At 36.0% G+C, this 24,256-nt stretch overlaps 1 protein-coding gene across 2 annotated transcripts in view; it reads right to left on the bottom strand.

The window, feature by feature from the left end:
* Positions 1–24,256, bottom strand: part of LNPEP (leucyl and cystinyl aminopeptidase) — a 49,747-nt gene that overhangs the window by 11,968 nt on the left and 13,523 nt on the right. The window contains exons 2-9 of one of the 2 annotated variants that reach the window (XM_074532637.1): positions 16,662–16,768; positions 13,756–14,596; positions 11,237–11,375; positions 8,468–8,599; positions 6,201–6,321; positions 5,412–5,566; positions 4,968–5,081; positions 2,437–2,568 (exon numbers count right to left, since the gene is read on the bottom strand). In XM_074532637.1, the coding sequence (XP_074388738.1) occupies positions 2,437–2,568; positions 4,968–5,081; positions 5,412–5,566; positions 6,201–6,321; positions 8,468–8,599; positions 11,237–11,375; positions 13,756–14,573 (1,611 nt within the window). In that variant the 5' untranslated portion in view covers positions 14,574–14,596; positions 16,662–16,768. The remainder of the gene's footprint in view (positions 1–2,436; positions 2,569–4,967; positions 5,082–5,411; positions 5,567–6,200; positions 6,322–8,467; positions 8,600–11,236; positions 11,376–13,755; positions 14,597–16,661; positions 16,769–24,256) is intronic. The other variant, XM_074532636.1, reaches the window with a different exon arrangement.

Genomic DNA, 24,256 nt, shown 5'->3' with positions numbered 1-24,256 from the left:
AAATATTTTAAAGGCTCAAACTAAATTACAAAGTGGACTAGTAGAATTTGACATTTTTTCCAATCAATATAATCTGAAAAATATTGCCTTCTTACTGATATGTGTCTGCTGGCTGCCATTTTTCCTTAGTAATACTCATATGTATGGTACAGAACTGCACTTGTGAGTAAGTGTTTAACAGTCATATGATGTTCATTTGAATCAAAAACCTAAAAATACATTAAAAATGTAAGATACACTTGGTAGGCTGGAATTGACTGCAGAAGAACAAGTATGTTTTGATGTGTTTAAATACAGCAACATCTTGTAAAGAAAAAAAAGAAAGTATAGTTTTAGTATCAAAAGGGCTGTGAATGTTTCTGTGTGAAAGCCACCAATAAGTAATTTGCCTGAGGACCTCCATATTGTAAAACTGAACACAGAGGAGCAGCCATAGATCAAGAATAGTTTAAAGGTACACTTTATATTTTTGGTACTATTTGTAGGAAAGAAACAAGTAGGAGAATATTTTATAGAGATAATGCATTGTTCTCACACATTCCAGTTGCACGTTCTGGAATGTGAGTAACATCTTATCTGAAACTGAAGGCAGCCTGGTTATTTATGGTTATTTATTATAAATGTCAGGAATAGCCCTTACTACAGTTTTTAATAATATGGCCACTATTTCTCCTCCTGCATGCATCTATACTAGACCTACAGCTCTGCTTCCTTGTTTTTCCTACTGTCATATCCTTCCAGGTGGATCTTGTCCCACACATGGGTGTTAGGTTTACTGACAGTCCGCAAAACAGTCGGACTAAAAATAATATTGCACGATTATTTTTTTCAAGACAGTACAATGCAGAGGTCACCTCCTAATCTGTGTCAATTGGTAGTTCAGTAAAACAAATTACATTGTACAATTCAGTAACAGACAATCCTTTGTCTATCAGGGACTACATTACAAGTGTCTTCTCACATGAATTGCCAAGAACTCTACCTAAGCTATAAGGACAAGAATAGTATAACACAGGAACTTCATGCATGAATGAAAAGCTATGCAATGAAATCCTCTGAAACATAGAAAGCAGCTGTGAAAACACTATTTCTGACAATGTGCAAAACCTCTTTTGATCAGCTCTTAAAGGTGTAGGTTAGTACAATTCTATTCAAAATGTGCACATACTTATCAGTAGCAATGAAGTAATAAAATAATTCTCCAAATATAATGTTATACTAATTGACTGCAACTCCAATCCAATCACTTAGGAAACTTTTCCATTAAAATTATATAGAGAAGTTTCAATCAGTCCAAGACTGTCATAATTTGTATCTCTAAAGTTAGTTGGCTACAGACATGATTCTGCCAAATGCATAGCTTCCAGAAGCTCACCAAAAAGGGAATTACTTGAGACAGCACCTCTGAAGCATGAAACAACAGCCATGCCTTTTGATAAAAGGAGAGAATCCAAATTCATCTGGCAACCAAGGTAACCTGAAAATCACAAATATCTGTTCTTGCAGCTGAGAGAGCAGAGTCCAAAATACATGGAAGCACATCACCACCGTAAGCCTATGTGGCATCCCAGACTATTCAAGGATGCCAGACAAGACGTGTTGACCAGCTGAGACTTGCAAAAGGAAACAAACCAAGACTGTCATGGGAACTGCATTCCACTGAGCAGAGGAAGATGCAGTATTTGACTATTTTTCAGCAGAAAACAGCTGTCCCCATGAGTTCTAATTAGATGATGGTGATGGAAAAAAATGCCAGATAATCTAAAATGAACAAAGAAAGGGCTTTCCTCCAACACTACCAAAATCTAGTATCTAAAACCTGAGATAATGTGAATAAAAATTTTGCAAATACAGGTACTTCTCTCATGCATTTTTAAGCAAGGCACCAAGATGCTTTAATAACAACATTACCTCACACACAACTCTCATTAGACATTATAAATAACTGCATTTCAGACAATCAGGATATGCAGCAAAATAATTTGCATTCAGAGGAAAGCGTCCAGTTCAGGCTATCTCTAAAATCCTGGAGGTTTTTTAAACCAGAGAGAGTATAAGACTGAGTGACTACTTTGGTGTTTTGTTTTCACTCTTTTTTTAACCACTTGTTACATTCTGCTACCAAAAGAATATATGCCTAACCGGTTATGTTGCTTCATCTATTGGTTCCCCTCTTACATCTTCATGAGTATTGTATTTAGTGCTCAAGCACTGAACAAGATGTTAAGTAAAGCAACAAATACATATACATAATATTTTCCTAATTAAATGCTACATAGATCTCAAAAACACTATTGAGAAATCCTGCATTGTTTGAGTTGGGTGTAAATAACCAAAGGTCTGTCATTATATGCCTATTTACTTGTGATTCCACATTCATATTTTCAATAGCTAATGTGTCACTTTCCAAATATTTTGGAATATTTTTACAGTTACCTTGATGTAAGAAAGAGCATCAAACATTTCCTCAATTTGCTCTGACGACTGAACAGAAGAAGAGACTGGATGTGAAGAATTCAAGGCATCCTTAATCATAGCCTTGAAAATTAAAGTAAGGAAATCTTCATCCTGGAAGGGAAACATTTTTAGCTGTTTAGGGAGCTGAAATGTACATGTTAAGCAGAAAAGTAAAAGTTGTCCCTGCTTTGCTCCTCCATTGTCCAGGCAGAAAAAGAATTGTCAGGATACCTTTTCTAAAAGCTATTTCCCTGCCACATTTTAGCAATGGATTCTCACTTTTGAGTTTGCATCATTATGCAGACCTTTAAGCCCCTGTCTCAGGCAAGTGTGTCAATGGCACTAGACAAAAATGCACCTTCTAAATAAGTGTGTGTCAAATTTCATCACTGTTTTCAGTTCATTTCCAGGAGGTAGGGAGTACAAAAAGATGACTTTCATGTCATGAAGTCTAGAGAAATTATTCATTATAATGTTTCGGAAAATATAAGCAGCTGTTTATCTAGTGATTACCAAGATATCTTTACTTATTTTCTTCTAGAATGGGGATATTAAATTTTAACACACTGGTACCAGAACAAGAAGACCCCAAACAGTGAAAAGAAGTTGATCATATTGGTATGTGTCCATTTCATTTCATCAAAGCAAGCAAACAATTGTCTGTACAGTAGAGAGTTAAAAAAACAACAAAAACCCCAACAATAACAACAAACAAACCCACAAAAACCCTCTGTGAAATACAATGAAAATAACTGTTAAAGTTTAAAATGTTAAGGCTACTCTTCTTGAATGGAGAAGTTCTGGGTAATGTCTTTTATTTTCACCAAAACACATTCTAGGATCATCAAACAACGAAAAGAGATATTTGTAAAGGCAGCTTGTCAGAGAGCATTTGGAATGAAGTACATAGATGTTAGATGTGTCCTTGTTAAAAAAGAACACTACTTTTTTGTCCCACCCTCAGCACATATGCCCCCAACAAGCAGAATGGCTGCATACTTTTGGTGACAATCCAACTAAACAACCAAGCTAGACCAAATGAAGAAGTTTTGAAACATCCAGTGCTGTAAAATAATTCTACTAGGTTAGCAACTCAAGTTTCTTAATACTAATAAGCGTGATTTAAGAACTCAAACTCACACTTCTCCAGAATGCTGAGAAGACGATGATACCTACCAGGCAGGAAACACTCAGTACAAATCAGGTATTTAATCCCATGACTAAGGCAAATCTCGTAAACACTCCTAGAGGTTGATTTCAGGGCTCAGGTATGTCCTTTACTTGGAGCTATCTCTACCCAGAATGAAAAATTAGTCTCTCCACTACCCTCTACATTTAATTCCACCAACCTTTGTTTATCTGCCTGTCATTCTCACTGACAAGAAAGTTTTACAGCAGCAGTTGATATCTTTCAATTGGAAAAGAGAGACCAAATTTGAATCCATCAGGTTTTCCAGTGTCTGAAAAGCTAGGTCACTTAGCACCTGAGTGAGTTAGTAAGTAATCACTACATTATTATATCAGAAAGATTCTATCCTCCAGCCATATTTGTAAACAGAAGTGCTTGTGGGTGTAGTGCTTTGTATTAAGTGTAACCCAGAATCCTCGATGGTGGACCATCTGGTATTTTTATGCCAGGTCTGGTCATTTGTGAAATTCAAACTGATTCAGACACAAGCAAGTACCACAATGATGGGAAGACAGGAGTTACTTCATGTAGGGAAAGAAAACAAAGGGAATTTATAACAAAGAGCATTTAGTTAGAAAGAAAAGACTATTCAGTCAAGGCAGAAGAGATATAACAAAGTTTTAAAAAATGTAACAAGCAGCAGATGCGCACTAGTTTGCAGAAAGAACTACTATATAAACATTTATCTTTCAGAGAAAAGTCTGATTTTGCTATTAGGGAACTGAATAATTTATTAACAATTATACTATTGGCTTTCCAGGCTCACACTGTTCTAATCCAATGGTGAAAATATTATAAAAGCTATGTACATTTTTAATAAATGTGGTTATACCATGACTGGCAACTGTGCTCCTTTCATGTGATTGCAACCTCAGGCATATTTAATAACCTAATGCTTCCTAGGTCTATTAGGAAAAGCAGAAGTAGACAAACTTGTTCAACAGCATGTCTGCACTTCTAAAAAGATTTTAAGTTATAATTTGATACACAGACATATACATGTTTTAACACCTGCTATTTTACACAGAACACTTTAACCTTCACAAAACACAGCAGACTGCCTGTAGGTTACTATCAAAAAAAAAACTAAAAAAAATTTACAACCCACAGGAACAATGTACCTTTCTCAAAGCCTTTATCACTTTTTTTTAAACCCTTTTATCACTTCCAGTATGATAAAATGCAAAAGTAGAGATGCTTGATCTCAATGGTGCCCGAAATAAATTTTAGTATCAGTTTATAAGTATCAATCATTTTTAGGCAGCACTTAAAAACAGCTAATAGTGAAGGTACTGAAAATGTGACTATAGAAATTACTTACTGAACGTAATTCTGGAAAAACCTCCTCCATGGCAAAGTATTCCATGAATGTGGCAAATCCCTCATTCAGCCAGAGATCATTCCACCATTCCATAGTTACTAGATTGCCAAACCACTAAGAAAGACCAAAAACATCATTATTTTTTTAGAATTAAAATCAAATAAGAAGTACTCCATCAATCCTCTGCCTTATCTAAAATGAAGGTAAGGCAAAATGAAGGTCAGTCAAAACCACAGTGAAGCCTTTGCAGCAACATCTCCTTAAGCATGGCATAAGAGTTGAACTCTGCCTGCTGTGCTGTAGAAAATACACCTGCAGGTTTTCTAAACAGACACAATGCACTACCCAGTCACAGTGAGGGGAGGGGTGAATTTAAGGACAGAACTGCACTTAAAAAGCAAAGAAATTAAAAAAGAAAAAACAAACAACTTCCCAGACTATTACCTGATGGGCAAGCTCATGTGCTATCACTGCAGTTATTAGCTTTTTATCCCTTGCTGAAGAAGTGCTATTGTCAAATAAGAGTGTTGTTTCTCGGAAGGTGATCAAGCCCCAATTTTCCATTGCACCAGATTGAAAATCAGGAATTGCTACCAGATCTGGAAAAGATTTGACAAAAGATTTTGAAAATTGCTAGTTAAACCAATGCTATCTTTCAAGACTACCTATTTTAATTATTTAAACACTGCAGTGTGGACATACACTCAAATCCCAAGTACAGATGCCACACAGATTTATAATGATGTTTCTCTAGCAGTACTCTGACATAATTTAACAAGACCCTGCCTATGGATCCTGCATGAGCAAAAGTAGCATAGAAATGAGATGGCCTGAAAAGTACACTACTGAAAAGTAGTGTCTTAAAAGACTGCATTTCACTATCTTTCCAGGCAAACTAATGCATGTAGAGGAGTCAGGCTGCAGGTCCTGCAGTTGTGAACATGGTACACAGATTGAGAATTTCCTCACTACTAAGTTGAGTAACACCAAAGAAATTCTTCTGTGTAAATTTATGTAAAAATATAAGCAATCTGTTTTCAAATGCTCACAAAAGTTTTCCAGCCTGGGAATCACTTAATACTTGCAGCCAGACAAACATATATTTAGGTTTTTTATTTATCTTATAATTGTAATACTTTTTTAAAAAATGAAAATTCCCATGCATTTCTCAGTTCAGAGCTTCTTCTATTTTTTTTTTTAATTAAAAAAAAAAAAAAGTCTTAAAGAACTTACCTAATTTTTCAAGAGGGTATTTCATAAAAAAGTATTTTTGGTAAAATTCCAGAAGCTTCACTGCTGTGTCTAGGGCATACCCAACTTGGTTTAGATGCTGCGGTATGGCATAGACAGATACCTAGTCCAAACAGAGAAGAAAAAAATATTTTGAAACTTACAGCTACAAAAGATTTAGAAGTGAAGGAGGACGTGGCAGAAGTTCCTGAAACAGGTAAGACACATTGAAAGTACATACACAAATTACATAGAGTAGTTATGAACTTGCTCATAAAAAGCTGATTTTTCTTATTAGAGCCTATTAACAGGTCAAAATACAGGGACATTGTCCTGTGTGTATGCAAGAACAATACAAGGATGAGAGCTTTAAGGAATGTGTCCAAGAAGGGTCTACATGACACAAATTTTAAAATCCCTCATAAGTTAAGTGACTTTCCCTGTACGCCTCAACCAATCTTTAGTCTATGACAGCATTTATACATAGTATGATAGTAGTAGTCTAATCTGCAAGAAATTCTCTCTCAAAAAAAAAGTTGGCATAAAGCTCATCCCTATGGCCACATTAGACATGATGTAAGAAGAATTTATATAAAAATTGAGAGGTTACAATCTCCCCCTTATGTATCAAGAAAACATGTTTGATTAGGTTACAGGTACATTCATGTTTAGGACACCCTTCCGTACACAAACAAAGAAATAAGTGGACAATCATATTCCAGTTCTATAAAAAAGGAGCCGCTCTTCCTGTGCTATAAATTAATTCAACAAATGACATGTCAAACAGATGGAAAAGGTCGCTTTTTAATTTTAGAGTCTGAATGAAGCACATATGAATAAGAATCCAGTCCAGTGCTCCTGGAGTACAAAAGTATAAGCATGAAGCAACTTTACTTCAACTCTGCACTATCTTAAAGCTTTCATGACAATAAACTACTTCTGTGTGAAGCTCAAATTCTTTGCATCTCCCAACCACAAACAGCTGAAAGCATTCTGGGTCTCTATTTCCTGGGAAATGCCAATATATGCTTCCTTTTTACTGACTTCCTTGGCCTGCTGGACACTCATGAGACTACTTCAGACCTACTAAAACTCTGACTTTACTTGGTATTCTTATGCTTTCTCCCTTCATGGTGGCAAGTATTCTTAAAAAGATTAAAACACTAATACATTTTTTAAAAAAGAAGAAATTAAAAATAATAAATAAAATATAAATAAGAAGTATTCTTATTAAGTTAAAAAGTTATCTGCCTCAAAGAGCTGACTGTATGGTTTCAGCAGTATACAGTTCAAATAGAGACCTGAATAAAAGCCACAAAGGCAAAAAAAAAAAAGTGTAACAATCCGTTCTATTCATCTTTCATTAGAAATACTTGTCTAGATCAGAATTAAAGCCTGTCTTGCATCTTTACTTGTGTTTATTTATGGGACTAAAGAGAGGGCTTCTCCTTCTACAATACTACTAGCACTATTCCCTCTGGCATTTTCTTGGTACATAGGCAGTTCTGACATTTCACCACAAAGGGGCAGTTTCCGCTAACGAGTCATGAAAGTCGTTGCCTATATGAAGCTTCTGCACTTTCTAAAATAAGATTAAGGAACAACTACTAATATTACCACATTTATTCTTTAGTTTCTCTAACTGCACACATTACAGAAATAGGCCATACCCTTGCAAAGGACAAAGCTCAAGCAGGACCTACTCTTTGATGTCTGGAACTTTTGGAAAAACAAAATTAAATAATTGTACATAAGTGACTAAATGCAGATTTTAAAGTCCACCTGAATTTGCTTTACTGTAGAGCATGAGTTTTTCAGATACGTTATCTTGGCAGGTACAGAAAATTTTTGTGGCAGTGGTTGAAACCATGTGTAGGTGTTTCTAAAACTTGTCACATTTCTTTACATTCTCAGAACAACCCTGGTTTGTATGACATTACTGTTGACAGACGAAGCATCGAAAAGAAGGGTTTAAAGCTGCTGGCTCTGAAAGTTCTTAAGAATTCTGCATTTTGTAAATTCCCACTTTTAACAAGACCTGATGCAGAGTCCCTTGTTGTAAAAGTGTATTCAGCCTGGTATCACCTCAGTCCACTTTACAGCATATGGCTTTTGTCCCCTACCTATGATGAGCATAATGAAACCAAGAAGATAAATAAATTTAAAAGAGACAGAGTTTGCATTTTTGCTTGGGGATCATTTTGTTTTGTTTAGTAGCCTGATCAGCTTGGGAAGAGTGAAGCAGAACTTAAAGTGAAACAAACACATACCAGAGTCCCATTAGTTTCCCTGCTGATGTTTTTCAAGTCTGCAACAACAAAAGCTAGTAGATAGGTGCTCATCTTCAAACTCACAAAAAACTCATCTTGAACAATTCCATTTGTCACAGGTGTAGTGGCTTTCTGCAGGGGAAATGATTATTAATGCAGACAAAAGAACACTAAGACATAAAAGAAACCAATGCTAAGTAATTATTTCACGCTACAAACAGTTTATAGGCACACTTACATAATATCTTTGTACTTTTGTTATATTTCAGAGGGACTGATGATGCTTACAACAATGTAACAAGTTTAGGAAGACATGAAACATTTACACTTATATATACAAAAATTATTTGTCAAGTTTTATTATGTAGTATTACCAAACTACTACTCTGTTGGACAAACTAACCTAATATGGATTGCATTTAAAATCCAGTATAATCCAAAGTCAACATACAGATCAGCATTGATTCAAGGGAGCATTAGGCTAGACCATGGACATATTTCAGCATACCCTACTGAAAACATTGGTGTTACATCAGTCTCTCTCCGTAAGTCTCAGCAAAACTAGGTAACCAGACATACTTGCTATTTTAAAATTGAACAAAATATTAATCAGATGCACTTTTATAAATCAAAAGAGAATGCATTTCAAAAACTGAGGAAAACCTAAGACCAATTACTTCAAAGCAAAAAGATGCCCAGCTTAAACACATTGACAAAAGTGACTGTCTGCCCAGTTTTCTGAGCACACAGTAAAATACTATACAGAAATAAGATACTGTACTGTACCCAACTTACTGTCTGTGCAGTTTTCTTTAAAACTAGTCCTAGAAAAGCATGCTATATGTCTTTTTTCTATGTATTCCTTCACAAACATGAAATACAAAAAGAACAAAGCAAAATTTTTAAAACCACTATAGTGCAAAATACTAAAGGTCTGGAAAGAAAGATGGCAGTTTATAAATTCTGAAACTTCATATATGATTTTATTTTCCAAACCCACAAACTTTAAAAACAACAACAATATTAGTTTTAAACAAGACCATTTGAAACCAAACAATGTTTTGACATTTAATTGTCACTGAAAATTTAACTGTCAACCTTAAAAAGAAATGGATTTTTAAACCTGAAGCCATAACCACTATAACAACTGACCATTATGCATGAGCAGAATGCCATATTTCAATTTCTCCAGTGAATTCATAAATTTCTGCCTTTATCAGAGCTTTTGCTTCATAAGGAGATGACCGTCTGTTTAAGAAAATCTGCTGCAGCTGCAGATAAACTGGTTTAAAAATTAGTTGTCCTCATTTAAAAACAAAACAAAAAAAAAAAAACAAAAAAAAAAACAAACAAACAAACAAAAAAAAACAAAAAAAAAAACCAAAACCAAAAAAACAAACAACATACCCAAACCAAAACCAGGACAAACAAAACCACAAAGGTAGCTCGACAGCCCCAAAATACAGAGTTTATTTCTAGCCTTAATCCATGTCAAGACACTGTATGTTGCCAAGTTAGTGATGTACACACTAGCTGACAAGGCCTACTTCGGAGATCTCTTGGTCACGTAGATATAGATGATTATTTCAGCAATGTCTGCTGCACACATTACAAAATATTCTGAGTTGGAAGGCACCTACAAGGACCACGGAATCCAAGTCCAAGTGAATGGCCCATACAGGGCTCTGACCCACAATCTTAGCATTATTAGCATCTTGACCAGCTTGACCAGCACATTAACCACTTGCCCAGCTCCTAGCAGAGGAGACTGAGTGAGCACCCTTTCTTTTTTACATAAAACAGAAGAGTGGTCCACCCGAGTTCATTTCTTCCTGTATGGCTAAGAATCACCACAAATCCAAATAAATGCTTGTACACTGTGAAAAGGTACCTGTTTCATAAGGTTGTAGTTATTAGCTTGGTTTTCAAAAACAGGGCATCTGCATCAGCACCCTGAGCTTTACACAGCTTCCTAGAACCCAAGCTGCACAGTGTACATAAATGCACCAGAAACACCAAAGGTCTAATTTTCTCATTTACAGATTAGACCAACGTCAGTATTGAGTTTCTGCTGGATGATAAATGGTGGTAATGTTTTGATGAGAGAAAAACTAGTTCAGACACAAGTAGGTAATGTCAGTCTTTCTCGTCTGTCTAACTGAATTAGGCTTCCATAAAAGTTTGTCAAAGGCATAATGACATAAACTATCACCATAAAATTCAGATAAGCTCCTAAAAGATTTTGTCTGAAAAATTCTAGCCGAAGGAATGTCAGATTCCTCATTCACATTCTGGAGCTGACTCTGTGTTCATACCACACCTCCCCTCATTTAGCCACAGAAGCACATCCTTCAAGATCAGACATCTTTCACATAGACTGGTGCTAATTACACAAACTACTGCTGAAGGTACTCCAGTACTCTGCACATGTGCAGCAGCAGCAAACATGGAAAACTCAAAAGCAAACCTCAAGGGCTGTTGAGACCAACATCATCCACAACACAGCCTTTGCAAAATAATAGTTCATGTGATTTCCAACAGGAATCCTTCAGTCATTCAAATGTCTGTCAGTAACATCCTACACTGTGCAATGCATTGAACAAGTGTTTTCTCTGCAAAGTTCAAGTCTTCAAGAACAAAACAGTTGATAAAGTCATACAGTTTATAGCTTACCCACTCAGGTAAATCACTTGGACATTAATGCAATAAACACTGAAATGGATTACCTAGGCAGCAGCTCTACTAAAATTCCCCTACAAAATCAGGTACCTTTGGCATATTTGACAGAGTGGAAAGTTTCTCATCCCTTTTGATCTTGATTAAAAAAGTAGCTTTAAGTGCTGGTTCATCAAAGCATGGAAAAGCAGACCTTGCTGCCAGAGGTTCAAACTGAGTTGCTGCAAACCACCTAATGGTAAGAGTGGAGAAGAGCAAAATAACAATTACTAAAAGCATAAATGTCAGTTTAGTTACAATAGAACAGTCATTTCCCTTCCAAACATTCTAAGAGCTTGTTATGGGAATAACTTTTTGAAGACTGGCTGGGTCAGTCAGAATAAATGTTTCATTCACAATTTTTTCTTTAAAACCCAAGTAACATACTTATTTGAGGAGTAATCTTCTTGGCTATTTTTTGCTTTCTGAACGAAGAAGAAAACATCTGAAATAACCCACTTACAAAACAATTGCCAAAATATAAGCCAGACAGTTTCCAGAGAGAGGGAGCAAAAAGAAGATTGAAAAATTAAATTAGCAAGCATAAATATTACATAAGAGTGGAAACCTCAGCAGTAGATAGGGCTGCAAGGGAGCCTTTTCATCTAATTGCCAGGCCATTTCCTGCAGATGTTCCCACAGTTCATCTAACTGTGTGCCTGCTCCCCGTGCTGGCTAGTAGATGGATTCTGTCCAAGTTCACGTACTGTCTTGTCTCTAATACAACAGCTATTAATATTGCAAGACGACTTCTCAGGAGTCTATCTTCCTTCTCCACTATTTTCACACTAACTAGCCATGGAAATTACAGCTTTTGATGGAGAGCATCTCTGACTTTCACACCAGCACGACAACACAGAGTTCAGCAAGTCTACTAATTGAAGTACTTACTGGTGCTACACAGAGAAGATGGTACACATTTTTGTTTTTTTTTCTTTCTTGCTTTTATTTTTTAACCTACTGCCAGACTACCCAGAAATGTTTAGGTGGTTTATTTGTTCTGCATTATGATTCAAACATTTTTGGATATACAGCTTTTCTGAGAAGACACAGTGCTGACAACTCACAAGATGTCTGCTTTTAACTTCTTACTCTTTTCTTACCTCTGACAAATTAATGCAGTTTCACTGCAAGATTGTGCAGAAAAAAAGCAAAGAATAAAGAACCATTCTGCATAAAAATAGAAATAAAGTCCTATTTATTTATTTTATGTTTTGCTTTGGGCAACAAGCTAAGTCAGTTATTTTGCCATTTTGTAATTTTGTATTTTTGTGTTGATTTAAAAAATATTCAAAAGAAAGTAGAACTAAACTAAAGAAAACATATTTTCTTCCAAAATCAATTGACAGTTTGAGTTTTATATAGAAAGTACAGGAACAACAGAGCTTATCAGAGTAGTCTGCATTTGTAAAACTACAGACAACAGACAGACAGACACAATGCCCCTGCAAAAAGAAGAGGCAGGCAAGGCAGTGAAAATTATGAAATCACTGAAGAGTTATCTGGAAAGGATTTACTGAAAAACATACAGGTTAACACACGTTCAACATACAGGTTAAAGCACCCTTTTCCTGAACAAAAGCAGGTAGCACTGGACTGAAGGGGGACAAAACCTCAAAAAACTACTCACAGGTTGTATTTTTCCTCTGTGAACAATTAAGCATTCTCTTTCTACTACAGTAAATACAAACAGAAAAGAAAGCTGCAGCTACATCGGAATAGGAAAAAAAAATCCACTGAATTTCAATCATCTAGGCAATGTTTGCCTTCTACACTTGCCACTGCACTCTTACGTCTGCTTGCTTTGTGGGAATTCATGTTTTTAATACCTGCAATAAGTTGCTTAGCTAACCCACACTGCTCTTCCTGTCTCTTTTTTATTGCATCACATTGTTTCTAGAAGACCTGCACGGATAGTTACTTGCCCACAAAGGCATGAACACTCTTAAGTACATGACCAACATAAGGCCCATCTAAAGTGGGGAGGGAGGGCCAATTTTTAATAATCTTGATAAAAAGCACTAATTTACTCTTTGTAAAAGTAAGTGTGATGTTTCCCTTTTCTCCAGTCATGTGAGACTGCCTGACTGCCGTGACTTTTTCATATATGACTGAGAGTGTCTTGGCACTGACATCTCTCCGTTCCCTTACGACTGTGTGGTGCACCCCTTTGGGCCCCACTGGGTTCCTCTGGTGGTCTTGAACCCGGAATCTTTTTATGAGGACAGGACTTTGTTTCTTCAGTCCCTGCCTTGAGACTTAAGGGCTCAAGAAATGTGGGAAGAATTTCCAAAGAGAGAAATTAAAAATTTAACAAACCAAAAAAGCCACACTACAACCACCTATAACCTCCACACTGAAGTACACTTCACTGTAGGAGAGGCTGCCCTGACTTAAGGAACTCATCCATGAAAGACATTTTTCAGGTAGATTAATCAAGAGATAAAAGACTGGTTTTTCTCAACAGGAATAAGTTGCATAAAATGTCCATTAAAAAAAGCAACCTTTTTATTTCTGTTATCAAAGCACAATCTAGAAGTGACAGAACAGAGAAGCTGTATTAGTGGGCATACCTTTGCTTAGAGTTCTCATCCTTGTAAGAAATTTTGTAGAAGCCATAGTAGGTGTCTGATAAATTAGATGAATATTCCATGTCGACAGTGTAATTCTGTCCAGCAAGGAGAGCCTCCGGAGCAATGAGTGCAATCTGGTCATGCAATGGATATTCCAGGAATTCAACTGGCTTTGCTTGCTGCCCTTGTGCTGAAGTAATTGTCGCCTTGGTGATATTAAGTCCTGAGCTGTGAAGTACAATCTTACGAGTTACATGGAGGATGTTGACCACTATCTTTACGGAGCCTGTAAATTTCAGAGTAGTTAAATTTGGCTGCAAGACAAGATCATAGTGCAGTGGTACAACATCAGGAGGAAGTCTAATTTTTGCCCATGGAAATAATTTTCCATTGGTTGCCAAAGGATATATTAGTTCCATTGTATGATTTTTTTTATGGCAGCCTTCTTTGGTAAATGTACACTTGGGAAGAAGATAAATCACTATTATTAATGAAAATGCAATCACAAAAGCAACTGTGCAAACCACCAAGGTCCTCGTAGAGGGAACTGAGCATGATCCATTTGGATTTTGTCTATATGCAGACATGTTATTCTGCAGACTCGAGCTTCTGTTCATGAAGGACATCCCCAATAATTTTGCTGATGACTCATAATCCTCCTCATCATCATCCATTTCATGTTCTCCAAGGCCACGCACCAAGAGACGAGAGCTTCTTGGTTCATATTCCACTTCATCAGGCTCCAGTGGATGTAAACAAGGCTCTTTTGCCAGGTCAACCACATCGGGCTCCTCTTCAAACATGCTATTCTCAATCATATTCCTGGGTAACTGGATTTTATCTGAAAAATAAATGACCATATACTAAATCATAAACAACAGGCTTGATTTTAACATCTCCAAGAAATTTCACTGAATTACAGAATGGGAAACGTCTTTACAGTGTATACCATCAAGATCTCTTCCATTTTCTCTCCTAAGTTTGTTTCCTGGAAATATTTCTACGCTTTTCTGCCTACACTAACTTTGCTTTCAGTATCTTCAAAAGGATGCTCTCCTTGGGCATAATCAAAAGCATCTTACACCATAACTGGAGGTCAGCTAAACCACTGCACTGCTCTCCCAGTCCACTGATGTCACTGGCTTGCCTGCATTTCCCCTACTTCAGTAAATTATATTTGTACTCAACTAAATTCTTCAAGTTGGATTATTTCTTATGTTGCACAGTAAAGCACAACAGACAATACAGTTCTAGAAGTGTTTCAAATATGCTACTTTTTGAGTTCTTTAGCAGAGGAGAAAATCTGCCAATGTGAGGGCAGCCACATAAATAACACACTCATTAGACATTTTTAAACTTAAGTTTTTCACAAACATTGCAAAAACCATAAAAATACTTCTCACAGAAAAACAGCAGTATAAAAGTCAGAGTTCCAACTGACATCTTCATTTAAGATAATCCTTTAAACAATCCACCCACCTAAGAACTCAAATCAGTGCCAATCAGACTGTTTGCCTCTATAAAATTTGTCCTTAATAGATAATGGACCAGTGAATATAAATGAGGAATTGAAATTCATATCAAATTTTAAAATCACATTTTTACAATATAGAGTTACATTTTGATCAAACTTCTGATCATATCTTCTGTATCTTTGTTTATGCAAAAGGTTATCTTTTAGCTAATCAGTCTCCAGACACAGTTCTATCTATCCAAGGGACTAGAAAACACTCTTGCCCAACTGCAAGGATTCAGAAATTAATCTAATATCTTTTGGACACGCCTGTCTACAGTCAACTGACCAATATTCACATCACACCTCTATCTTCCACATTATTTGTTTCCAGAAGAAGAAAGCTGAATTTTGCTCTGCATGTAAACTTACTATAAAGTAGGCTAACTTGTATTAATTTCTGGCAAGAATGCACATTTTGCCAATCTATAAACAACCTAGAATACAACTGTTCCTCAAATGTATAATTTATTTTATTTTTCATTTTATGAAAGTCAAGTTTCTATATGGCTGAAAACCTCAGAAGTGAAAATAAAACATTTTAAAGAAAAGATGGCAAGAATATTTTCAAACTAGATATACTAAGTTCCTCAACATTCACTCTAAATGTATCAAGACTTCCTGTTTCAAGGCCACAAAATCAGAAGAACTGGAGTTCAGTAGCTGTAGCAACAAAAAGGCCTTAAAATAAGGTAAAAACAAAATTTAAAAAATACAGAAAATCCAGTAAGAGAAAGGTACTACTTAACCTGATCAGGAGATATAGCAATGTATGAAAGCAGGAAGTTTGGTGAAACTTGGATCTACCTTCTCTAAGAAGGAAAATGATCAGAGGGTCACAAGATATCTGAGGCTGGAAGGGATTTCAGGACGCCATCTGTTCCAACCTCTAGGCAAAAGCAGCTTCCAGAATTTTCTATTCTTATGCCATTTCCCAGTACAGGGCTCACAAGCCAGCCTTCAGGCTGTGATTGCATTCAGCGCTCTAGCACCATGACTTCTACACTGGAACACATGCACCTGCATGTCAGACTGGGAGCCACACACAACTGAGAGGACAGAAAGCTAAAGTTAAATTAGAAATGAAAACACATAGGCAAACTAGTGGAGGGAAAAAATGCGTAAAGAAAGTATTGTGCAACAGAAACTCTTTTACAATTCCTCTCCTTCCAAGAACAGCTAATCAAAAATTCACTATAACTTTTAACATAATTTCTTGACTACTCTTGGCTGCTTTCAAAATCTGCTGACTAGCTTCAATCAAATTTGAAAACAGGCTTAAGACCAAATTTCTTCAAGACCCAATGAAATCCCACCCCAAAACAACCAGGGGCTGGTAGAAGACACCCAAATCCATATCTGCTATGTAGAAAAGGCAGGTATTAAGACTCACATCTTAACCACTCCAAAAGGTAGCAGTCAATCAGTACACAGCTCCAAGCCCAGCCATGGCATGTGCAGCTGCATGGCCAGCAAAAGAGGTAGAAGACATGGGAGGCACTGCAGAGGGAAGGAGGAGAAAGATAAAGTGCATAAATCTAGCAGAAAGTAGGTTTCATCAGCTCTGAGGCTCAGAGTACAGTTTGCTTTTTGAGGAACTTAATCTCTAGTAAATTACTTCTAAAGACAGTATTTTCAAAGTTGCATGCATGTAGTAACAACTTTATTAGTGAAAAAGAATTATACTAAAAAATCTCAAACTAAAACTAAGATAGAAAAGTTAAACTACAAGTTAGCTTCAAGACAATTCACAGTTTTAATATCTAGAGACATTAATTTCTAGGAAAACAAGAGTTATAGGCAATTTCTACAGAAGTATTTGCACAAACTGGAAGTAATCAAAATCTGTAGGATCAAAACTTTACTGCATATCAAAAGCATCACCAGACTACTACTCTCCATTGGAAAGAACACAGACCAAGTATCAAAAGGTTACTAGAGCTATTTATGCTGACATAAAAGTCTTTTTATCCTTTATTCACAGAACACATTTTTAGGAGATGAACCACAGAAAATGTGTTTAAAACTTTAGCACTCAGATCAATTCTGAACTCTTTGCTTCCTGCTGGTTCACTGGCATTGATAACATAATAGTGTGAGTGAACTGAACTTTTATGATATTTCAATTTTAGCCCATGAGCTGTTACAATATGAGATAAACAGACACACGAAGAGGAAAGCCACAGTATTCTTAAACTGAAACATGCCACACGGAATAAGAAGCATCTTGAGGAGCATGATTGCAAGTATCACATTTCACGGTCATCTCTCATATCATGTATGGCCAAGCAACAAACATTCCCATTTTAAAACACATACAAAGCAGATTAATTCATATTCCAAATATACCACAGGATAAATTGTTATAAATTCAGGAGTAGGAAAATTAACCTGGAAAGAACTTGCAGGGTTCCAGTGAACTACCACTGTCATGCCAGAGGCTGCAGGTGCACTAGAGGCATTTGTGGTTACATGAGTCCACAATAATGGAAGTACTGATCTGAGTGGCTAAAATGTGCTACAAAAGCCAACTGCCATCAAGCATGGCAACTTGAATCTAAATCTTTGCTAAACACAAGTCTAGTATGAGAGCAAACAAAGAGGTAGAAGAAAAAAATCTTGGAAGTGAATCTTGCAGTTCTCTAAATAGTCCTAATAAAATGCTAAGAATCTAAAGGTGAAAAGCTTAAGCTTTTAGCTACATCAGCTAAAAGCTTAAATATACCCAAACAAAAGTAATTTTACACAATTCTTCTACAAATTTTTATTCTGAAAGCAAGAGATTTTAAACATCTTCCCCAATACATGATCTATTATCACATTTAATGGTGAATAACATGAATACTCACAGTTAGAAACAATTCTGAGAAAAGATGTGAGGTTAACTACTATATGACTGACAAATCCAGAAAAATAATCTTCCTTATGCTGAAAAAATTAAGGCAGGCAGGTATTTTCTCAAAACTGATGGTTCTGAAAGTTTCTTTACAGCTGCCTCCTACAGCACAGATTCCCAAAAATCTATTGCAAGATATCTCCTCATTACAATATTCAGGGATGGTAAAAAGCTGGGTCTATTATTTTCTTTGAAGAGGACAGAATGCTTAGGATGTGAACTTCAAATGCAGTTTGCGCCAAGACATCAGCACAACGAGCTTGCTGTATGTACTGCGGTCTTTGACACTGTAATCCCCACAGGCTCTGATAATGTGACCCAGGCAGTAAAGAGTGACTTAAGGACACAAAGGCAGCACACAGCTTGCTCCTGCAAAACACATACTCTTCACTTCTCACAAATCAGTCCTCAAACTTACGAAGCAACTTCACCACAATACTCATGTTCAGCATGTCACATGATCCTGCAGGAACAACCAGGTGTTGAAGTAAAACACTGGTCTAGCATTTGCTCCCAGCGTTCATTCTGTCTGAAGAGGTCCAATCTCATTAAGGAGAAGAACGTAAGCTTTTTTCCTGAAGTTTAATAGACAACACAATGTTTTGCATTTTAGTGTGTGCAACAACAAAATATCTCCTGATGTTTGGTTTTTGGAATACATTATAAATATTCTGCAGAATACAGAAAGAAATTATTCCTTTATATTTCAGAGACAGTATCTTCCTGTAATGCTACTGATATCTCTTTTTAGTTCTAGAAGTATGTACTTTTCCCTTGCAAAACATAATCAGTAGTCTTTTATCTATGTCTATCATGTCTGGGTATTCTACCTCAGAGCAGAAATCTCAATACTCAAATGTCTTATATGGATCTAAGAGACCTATTAATTGAGTTCATTCCTTTTTAAAAGATATGCAGAAAATGCTCAAAGGGATTTTATTTTTCAATTTCTCATTTCTGATTAAGAGGCTAAAACTAAAAAAATCCTAAACATCCTATTCAATTCAGACAGACTGTTCCTGCTTTCTGAGACTGAAATTCACCAAAATACAATCTTAAAACAACAAGAAGTTATAATAAAATATTTTAACTGAAAAAAATGTTAGAGGAATTACAGTAACACCTGACACATTATAGCAGTCAAACTCCCACTGAAAATAAGCAAGAACCTTTCTGTAATTCTGGAATAGGAGCAAAACAACTATTGGGTAGCATGTACCAGCAGAAGTAGCAAAACCCAGACCAAACTTGTAAAGGGGTATAAAGTGTGGCAACAAACTGGAATAAAAACTGATTCCCACTGAATGTAAACTACTTCAGCTGCATATAAATAATAGAAGAGAAGGTGCAGAGTTAAGCCTGCCCAAAATAAGACATCCATGCGTTGTGGGTCAAGAAAGAAAAACAGAAAAACCGTGAGCCAAGTTACTTGTTTTGCTATCAAGCAACTCACTGATAGTAGGTCAAAGAATAATTTTGCTCAATGATTTCAGGAATAGATGTTTAACAATGCCATTGGCTATTAAGAGCTATAATACTGTTTTGCAGAGATAACTTTTATGTTCAAATTTAAAAGCATTGGCCCTTTTTTCTGCAGAAACAGCTGCTGACAAAACAGCAAATTCCATAAACAAACCGCATAAATTTGCTCCTATTAAAAGCCTGGTTGCTTTGGTTAAAGCTATTCAGCAGGGCAAAAAGCAACTCCAAGATGGATTTTTTCCCCTTTAAACATATTTTTTATCTTTACCTATCTGTCTAGATGCCACCTCAGCTAGAAGTAATGGTGAAACACTTGCAAGGTTTCAGCACAGGTACTAAGACCAGAGTATGTTACTCCTAACACATGAATGAGCTTACCACCAGGACAGTAAAGTGAGTTAGAGGAGAAGATGCTGTTGGGCACAAATACTGTGTGACACAGTCTAAAACTAGAAGAACAAAGGCTCTACTAATACTTAGGAATTGGAGAATTAGTTCTACGCTGTTAATGTTTGGCAAACAGCATAAAATTCCTTGTTTCCAGGACTCTGAGGAACTATCTGAACCACTTATGAGCACTTGCAAATATTTTGTGTATGGCATGTAAGCACGCTCCAAGCAGAGAAATGCATGCTTGCATGTATGTTTAACTCATCAGTAAAAATAGTAAGAGTGGTTAGAGTACATGGAACCTGACCTTCTCTCCCTTACTTGGTCTTTGGGACAACCAGAAAGAAATGTGGCAGCTACGACTGAAGCAAGTCACTCATACATAGCCATGGATACAAAACTGAAGAAATGCTACTGCTCTTTAAGTTGTTTAGTCCTTGTCAGTACTAACAGTAGGTCATTTGGAAAAGTCAGTGAGGGAATCCTGCAGAAATAATGACGCATACAGAATCACTGCCTTCCTCCACATCAAAATAGTAAATTTAGTACAATTATTTCCCAGAAAAAGAAGAAAAAACAAAGGTTGAAAATTAGACAGCAAAAAAATGCTTTCACGGTAACTTAAAATTTATATTTTGCTTAGTGAAATAATAATTTCTCATTGTATCCGAAAAAAAACCAACTAGAAACAGCACAAATTTAGAAGAACCTACTAGCCATGTCAGTTTTCTGCTACAATTGCACCGTCTTTAAGAGGTAATATGACTTCTGCAGGCATGGCTCCAGAAAGTTTGCAAATAATAGGTATATCTGCTACAGAATCTGTTATTTTAGGGAAAAGATTAAGACATTATTCACAGCACAGTACTCATCTATATTTATGAGAGGAAACCAAAAATAGACCTACTTAGTGAAATTTCTCATACATATCTTATGTCTGTAGTCATGTCAAGCTAGTGACCAGAACAAGATGAACTATGAGACTCAGTTAAAACCAGATGTACTTGTATTGTACAGTTTGCATACAAGAAGGAACAAAACTAGCTATAGGAGGAAAGTACAATGAATATTCAAAAAGCTTTCAGCAACATTATGTGTTTCTATTATTAGTTTCTATATAAATTTAAAATTATTCAATATTTTAAATCCACAAACTAAGGCTGGCACTGTAAGAAAAAAATCTTAATGCTCCCTTCTTTCCTGGAAAGACTAGACTTGACTGTAGAAACAAAACTGTGATTTTTTCACACTAAAGAGTCATCTAAAATGTGCTTAAGGACATCTGAGGCACTAAGGATATGGAAACACTATTAAAGGTTTACACTTTTCTTCCTGAACTGTCTGATGCAAATCTGCATCTTCAACCTCAAGCAGGAGGAAGGTAGAGACAGAGAAATATTTAATACACCAAATCTCTGAACTGTCCTATCTAAAATTTCCGAAGCGTTGATGTGCCATGCAAGTACATAGAAGCACTATGGAAAAGCAACATAGCATATGGTATTCAGTCACCTCTTTTAAGTTTGGGGGATTTTTAAATTAAATTCAGCCTAGACCAAACTTACACATATAACTTAAATCTATGTATTTATGCTGAGTTACTTAGTAAAAATATGATTTTAACAGAAGTGTAAAAATTAAAACTATATCCTTGGGCTCTGCTCTTACTATGGCAGTTCACCAGTTCTACTTTACAGGAAGCAGATCAATCACCCCAGTTCCAAACTGCGAAATATTAATGTTTTTATAGAAGACAGAAACGGACATGCACTGTTACTTGTGCACCTTACGCTGGACTCATGGCTTGAGACTTTCTCCAAATCTTACAACCTATCCTCATCCATAACTATTGTCCTGGTTATTGTTTCTAAGTTGTCTGAGAGAAGAGAGATGGACAGCCCAGAGTTCCAAAACAGATTCATTGTCACAGATACTCAAACTGGCATACAAAGGCATTTTGAAGAAAATTTGGTTCCAAATACTACACTGGAAATCCAAACTTGAGAAATATTTCAGAAAGTGCTATCACTTCCTCAATGGAAACCAAAAATCACTAGTTCCAAACATAATTTGTTAAGGGTTTTTATTACTGCAGATCAGCATTAGAGTTTTAAGTAAACAGAAATAGGAACATCCAGGGGTGCAGATAAAACACAATTGTCTATCAGATTCTTTTTTCAACAGATGAAGAACAAAATGGCCAGCAAAGAAGTGAGTTTAATGGACAGCTACACATCTGAATTGGTAGACTTTGAAAATGGGCACTTAAAACATTAATTATTAACATTTTCTTAGATATAAACTTCATCTGTCTAAACATAAAGATGAAATAAGGCTGGAAACTTTAGCTAATGCTGTTTATGAATTGCATAATCTAATATGACAGAAATGAGTTTCAAAAATCCAGCAGAGATGGAAGCAACATCCTACCCTACTTAACTACTTCAGCAAATGAAATGAGGAAAAAAAACCAAAGATCAAGAAACAGAAGTGACCACTTAGAAAACTAACAGTATTTTGTATCAATAGTTTCGTGGAAGAGAAAATATTTTAAGAATAAAACCCTCAACACATTACTGCTACAATATGTTTTTTTGTTTTTCAGAGTCACACTGCCCTATTTATTTAGGCACTATTCAAATCCATATATATCTATTATGTCCTGTCTATATGCAGTATTGTAAGAGATCTGCCACAGGATTTGAACACATAGATGACATTATCTCATCACTAGGTGACATCTAATTTTTTATTACAAAATTCTCAAAGAATACAAATAATTGGCATTGATTGATCTCTGGCAGTATCTGCCAGTAAATGCTCAGTCTACAAATAAGTGCTTACAATGAAAAAACCTCCTGCTATCAAAAGCCTTCTGTTACATTTGGAATGCAGATTCAGAATTTCAAAACCTCCTGGTCAAATCAGAAATAACTGCAGCTCTGCAATAAAGCTTATGACAGGTTGCTTGCTCAGGCAAGCGCTTCAAAATCTGAACAATTATACAAAAGACACCTAAATCAAATGGCTAAAAGCAACCATACTGGTATTTAACCTTTAAACTGTAATTCACTGTTGAAGCATCAGCAGCTAGGAAAAGGAAAGACAGGCCTTCTCACCATTGAGTATTAATATGAAGCCTGAATTTTTAAAGGCAATTAAGCAAAAGGATAAACAAACATATGTACTCATACGCAGAAGTGGTTGTCATCTTAATGTTCATGGCTGGACCAGAACTATGGGTTGAAGCCTCTCAATCCACCTGAACACTAAGTACACAGAAGCTGCATTACCTTCTGACATCTGAAAGCATTTCCAAAAAGAGAAGAAGCAGAATTGCATCCTATCTCTGCTCAATCAGAAAATTTAACAGTAGGAGCACAGTACTGATGGACCCAGACTGGAGCTATGTAATACAGTTTTTGTCACAGACATGCAAAACAAGTGATGATCAATCAGACAGACTTTACATGCAATTCCATTCCCCTCAAAAGCAAAAAACTGAATCTGACGCCATATCTCACAACCTTTGCATATAAAAAAAAAAAGGCACACTGAAAAATAAACATTCAGTAGCATCAGTAATGCCACAGACAGTGTTGGAAAGTTTCTGTAGCTTATTTGGTAGCAATATTCCATGCTCAGCATGCAATTATTCCCAGTACTGCCGGCTCCCTGCTACTACCTAGCAACCATTCTTTAAGGATTAAATTTGCCTTTTGTATGAACTGTTAATTGCTGTGGTCTAGTGTCTTATTTTCACTTGATGAATTGTGTACATCAGCACAGTTAAAATCAGCACAGTGGTTGCTGTAGATTGATTAAAAAAAAACAAAGAACAAAAGTGTTGAAATCAAGCAAAAAAAAAGGCAGGCATTTTATACATTTAGCAGAAAATGGTAGTAATAGTTGATCAGACCTGTACTTATAAACATTTAGGAGAACTGCTATATGATTTTGTCTGAGAGGTATTTACTTTTGAAAGAACTTAGTTTTGAATTTTTCATTCACTGCTTGCTGATAAGCTCTTCAGGACAGTCTGAGCAAGCAGCATTCTTATAAAAAAAATTAGTATCTAACACATTTAAAATTGCTTTTCCTAGTTTACAAACTGTCTATTTCAGGACTGATGTAATTCCTCTAAAGATATTTGCTCTTATTCTAGCTGCATTTAGAGTAAGTTGCTGCAAGGCAACCCTTGGCCTACAGGTTTAGTATGC

Source organism: Zonotrichia albicollis, chromosome Z (assembly GCF_047830755.1).
Source record: "Zonotrichia albicollis isolate bZonAlb1 chromosome Z, bZonAlb1.hap1, whole genome shotgun sequence".
Taxonomy (NCBI): Eukaryota; Metazoa; Chordata; class Aves; order Passeriformes; family Passerellidae; genus Zonotrichia; species Zonotrichia albicollis.
This window is presented reverse-complemented; position numbering and strand designations above follow the sequence as displayed.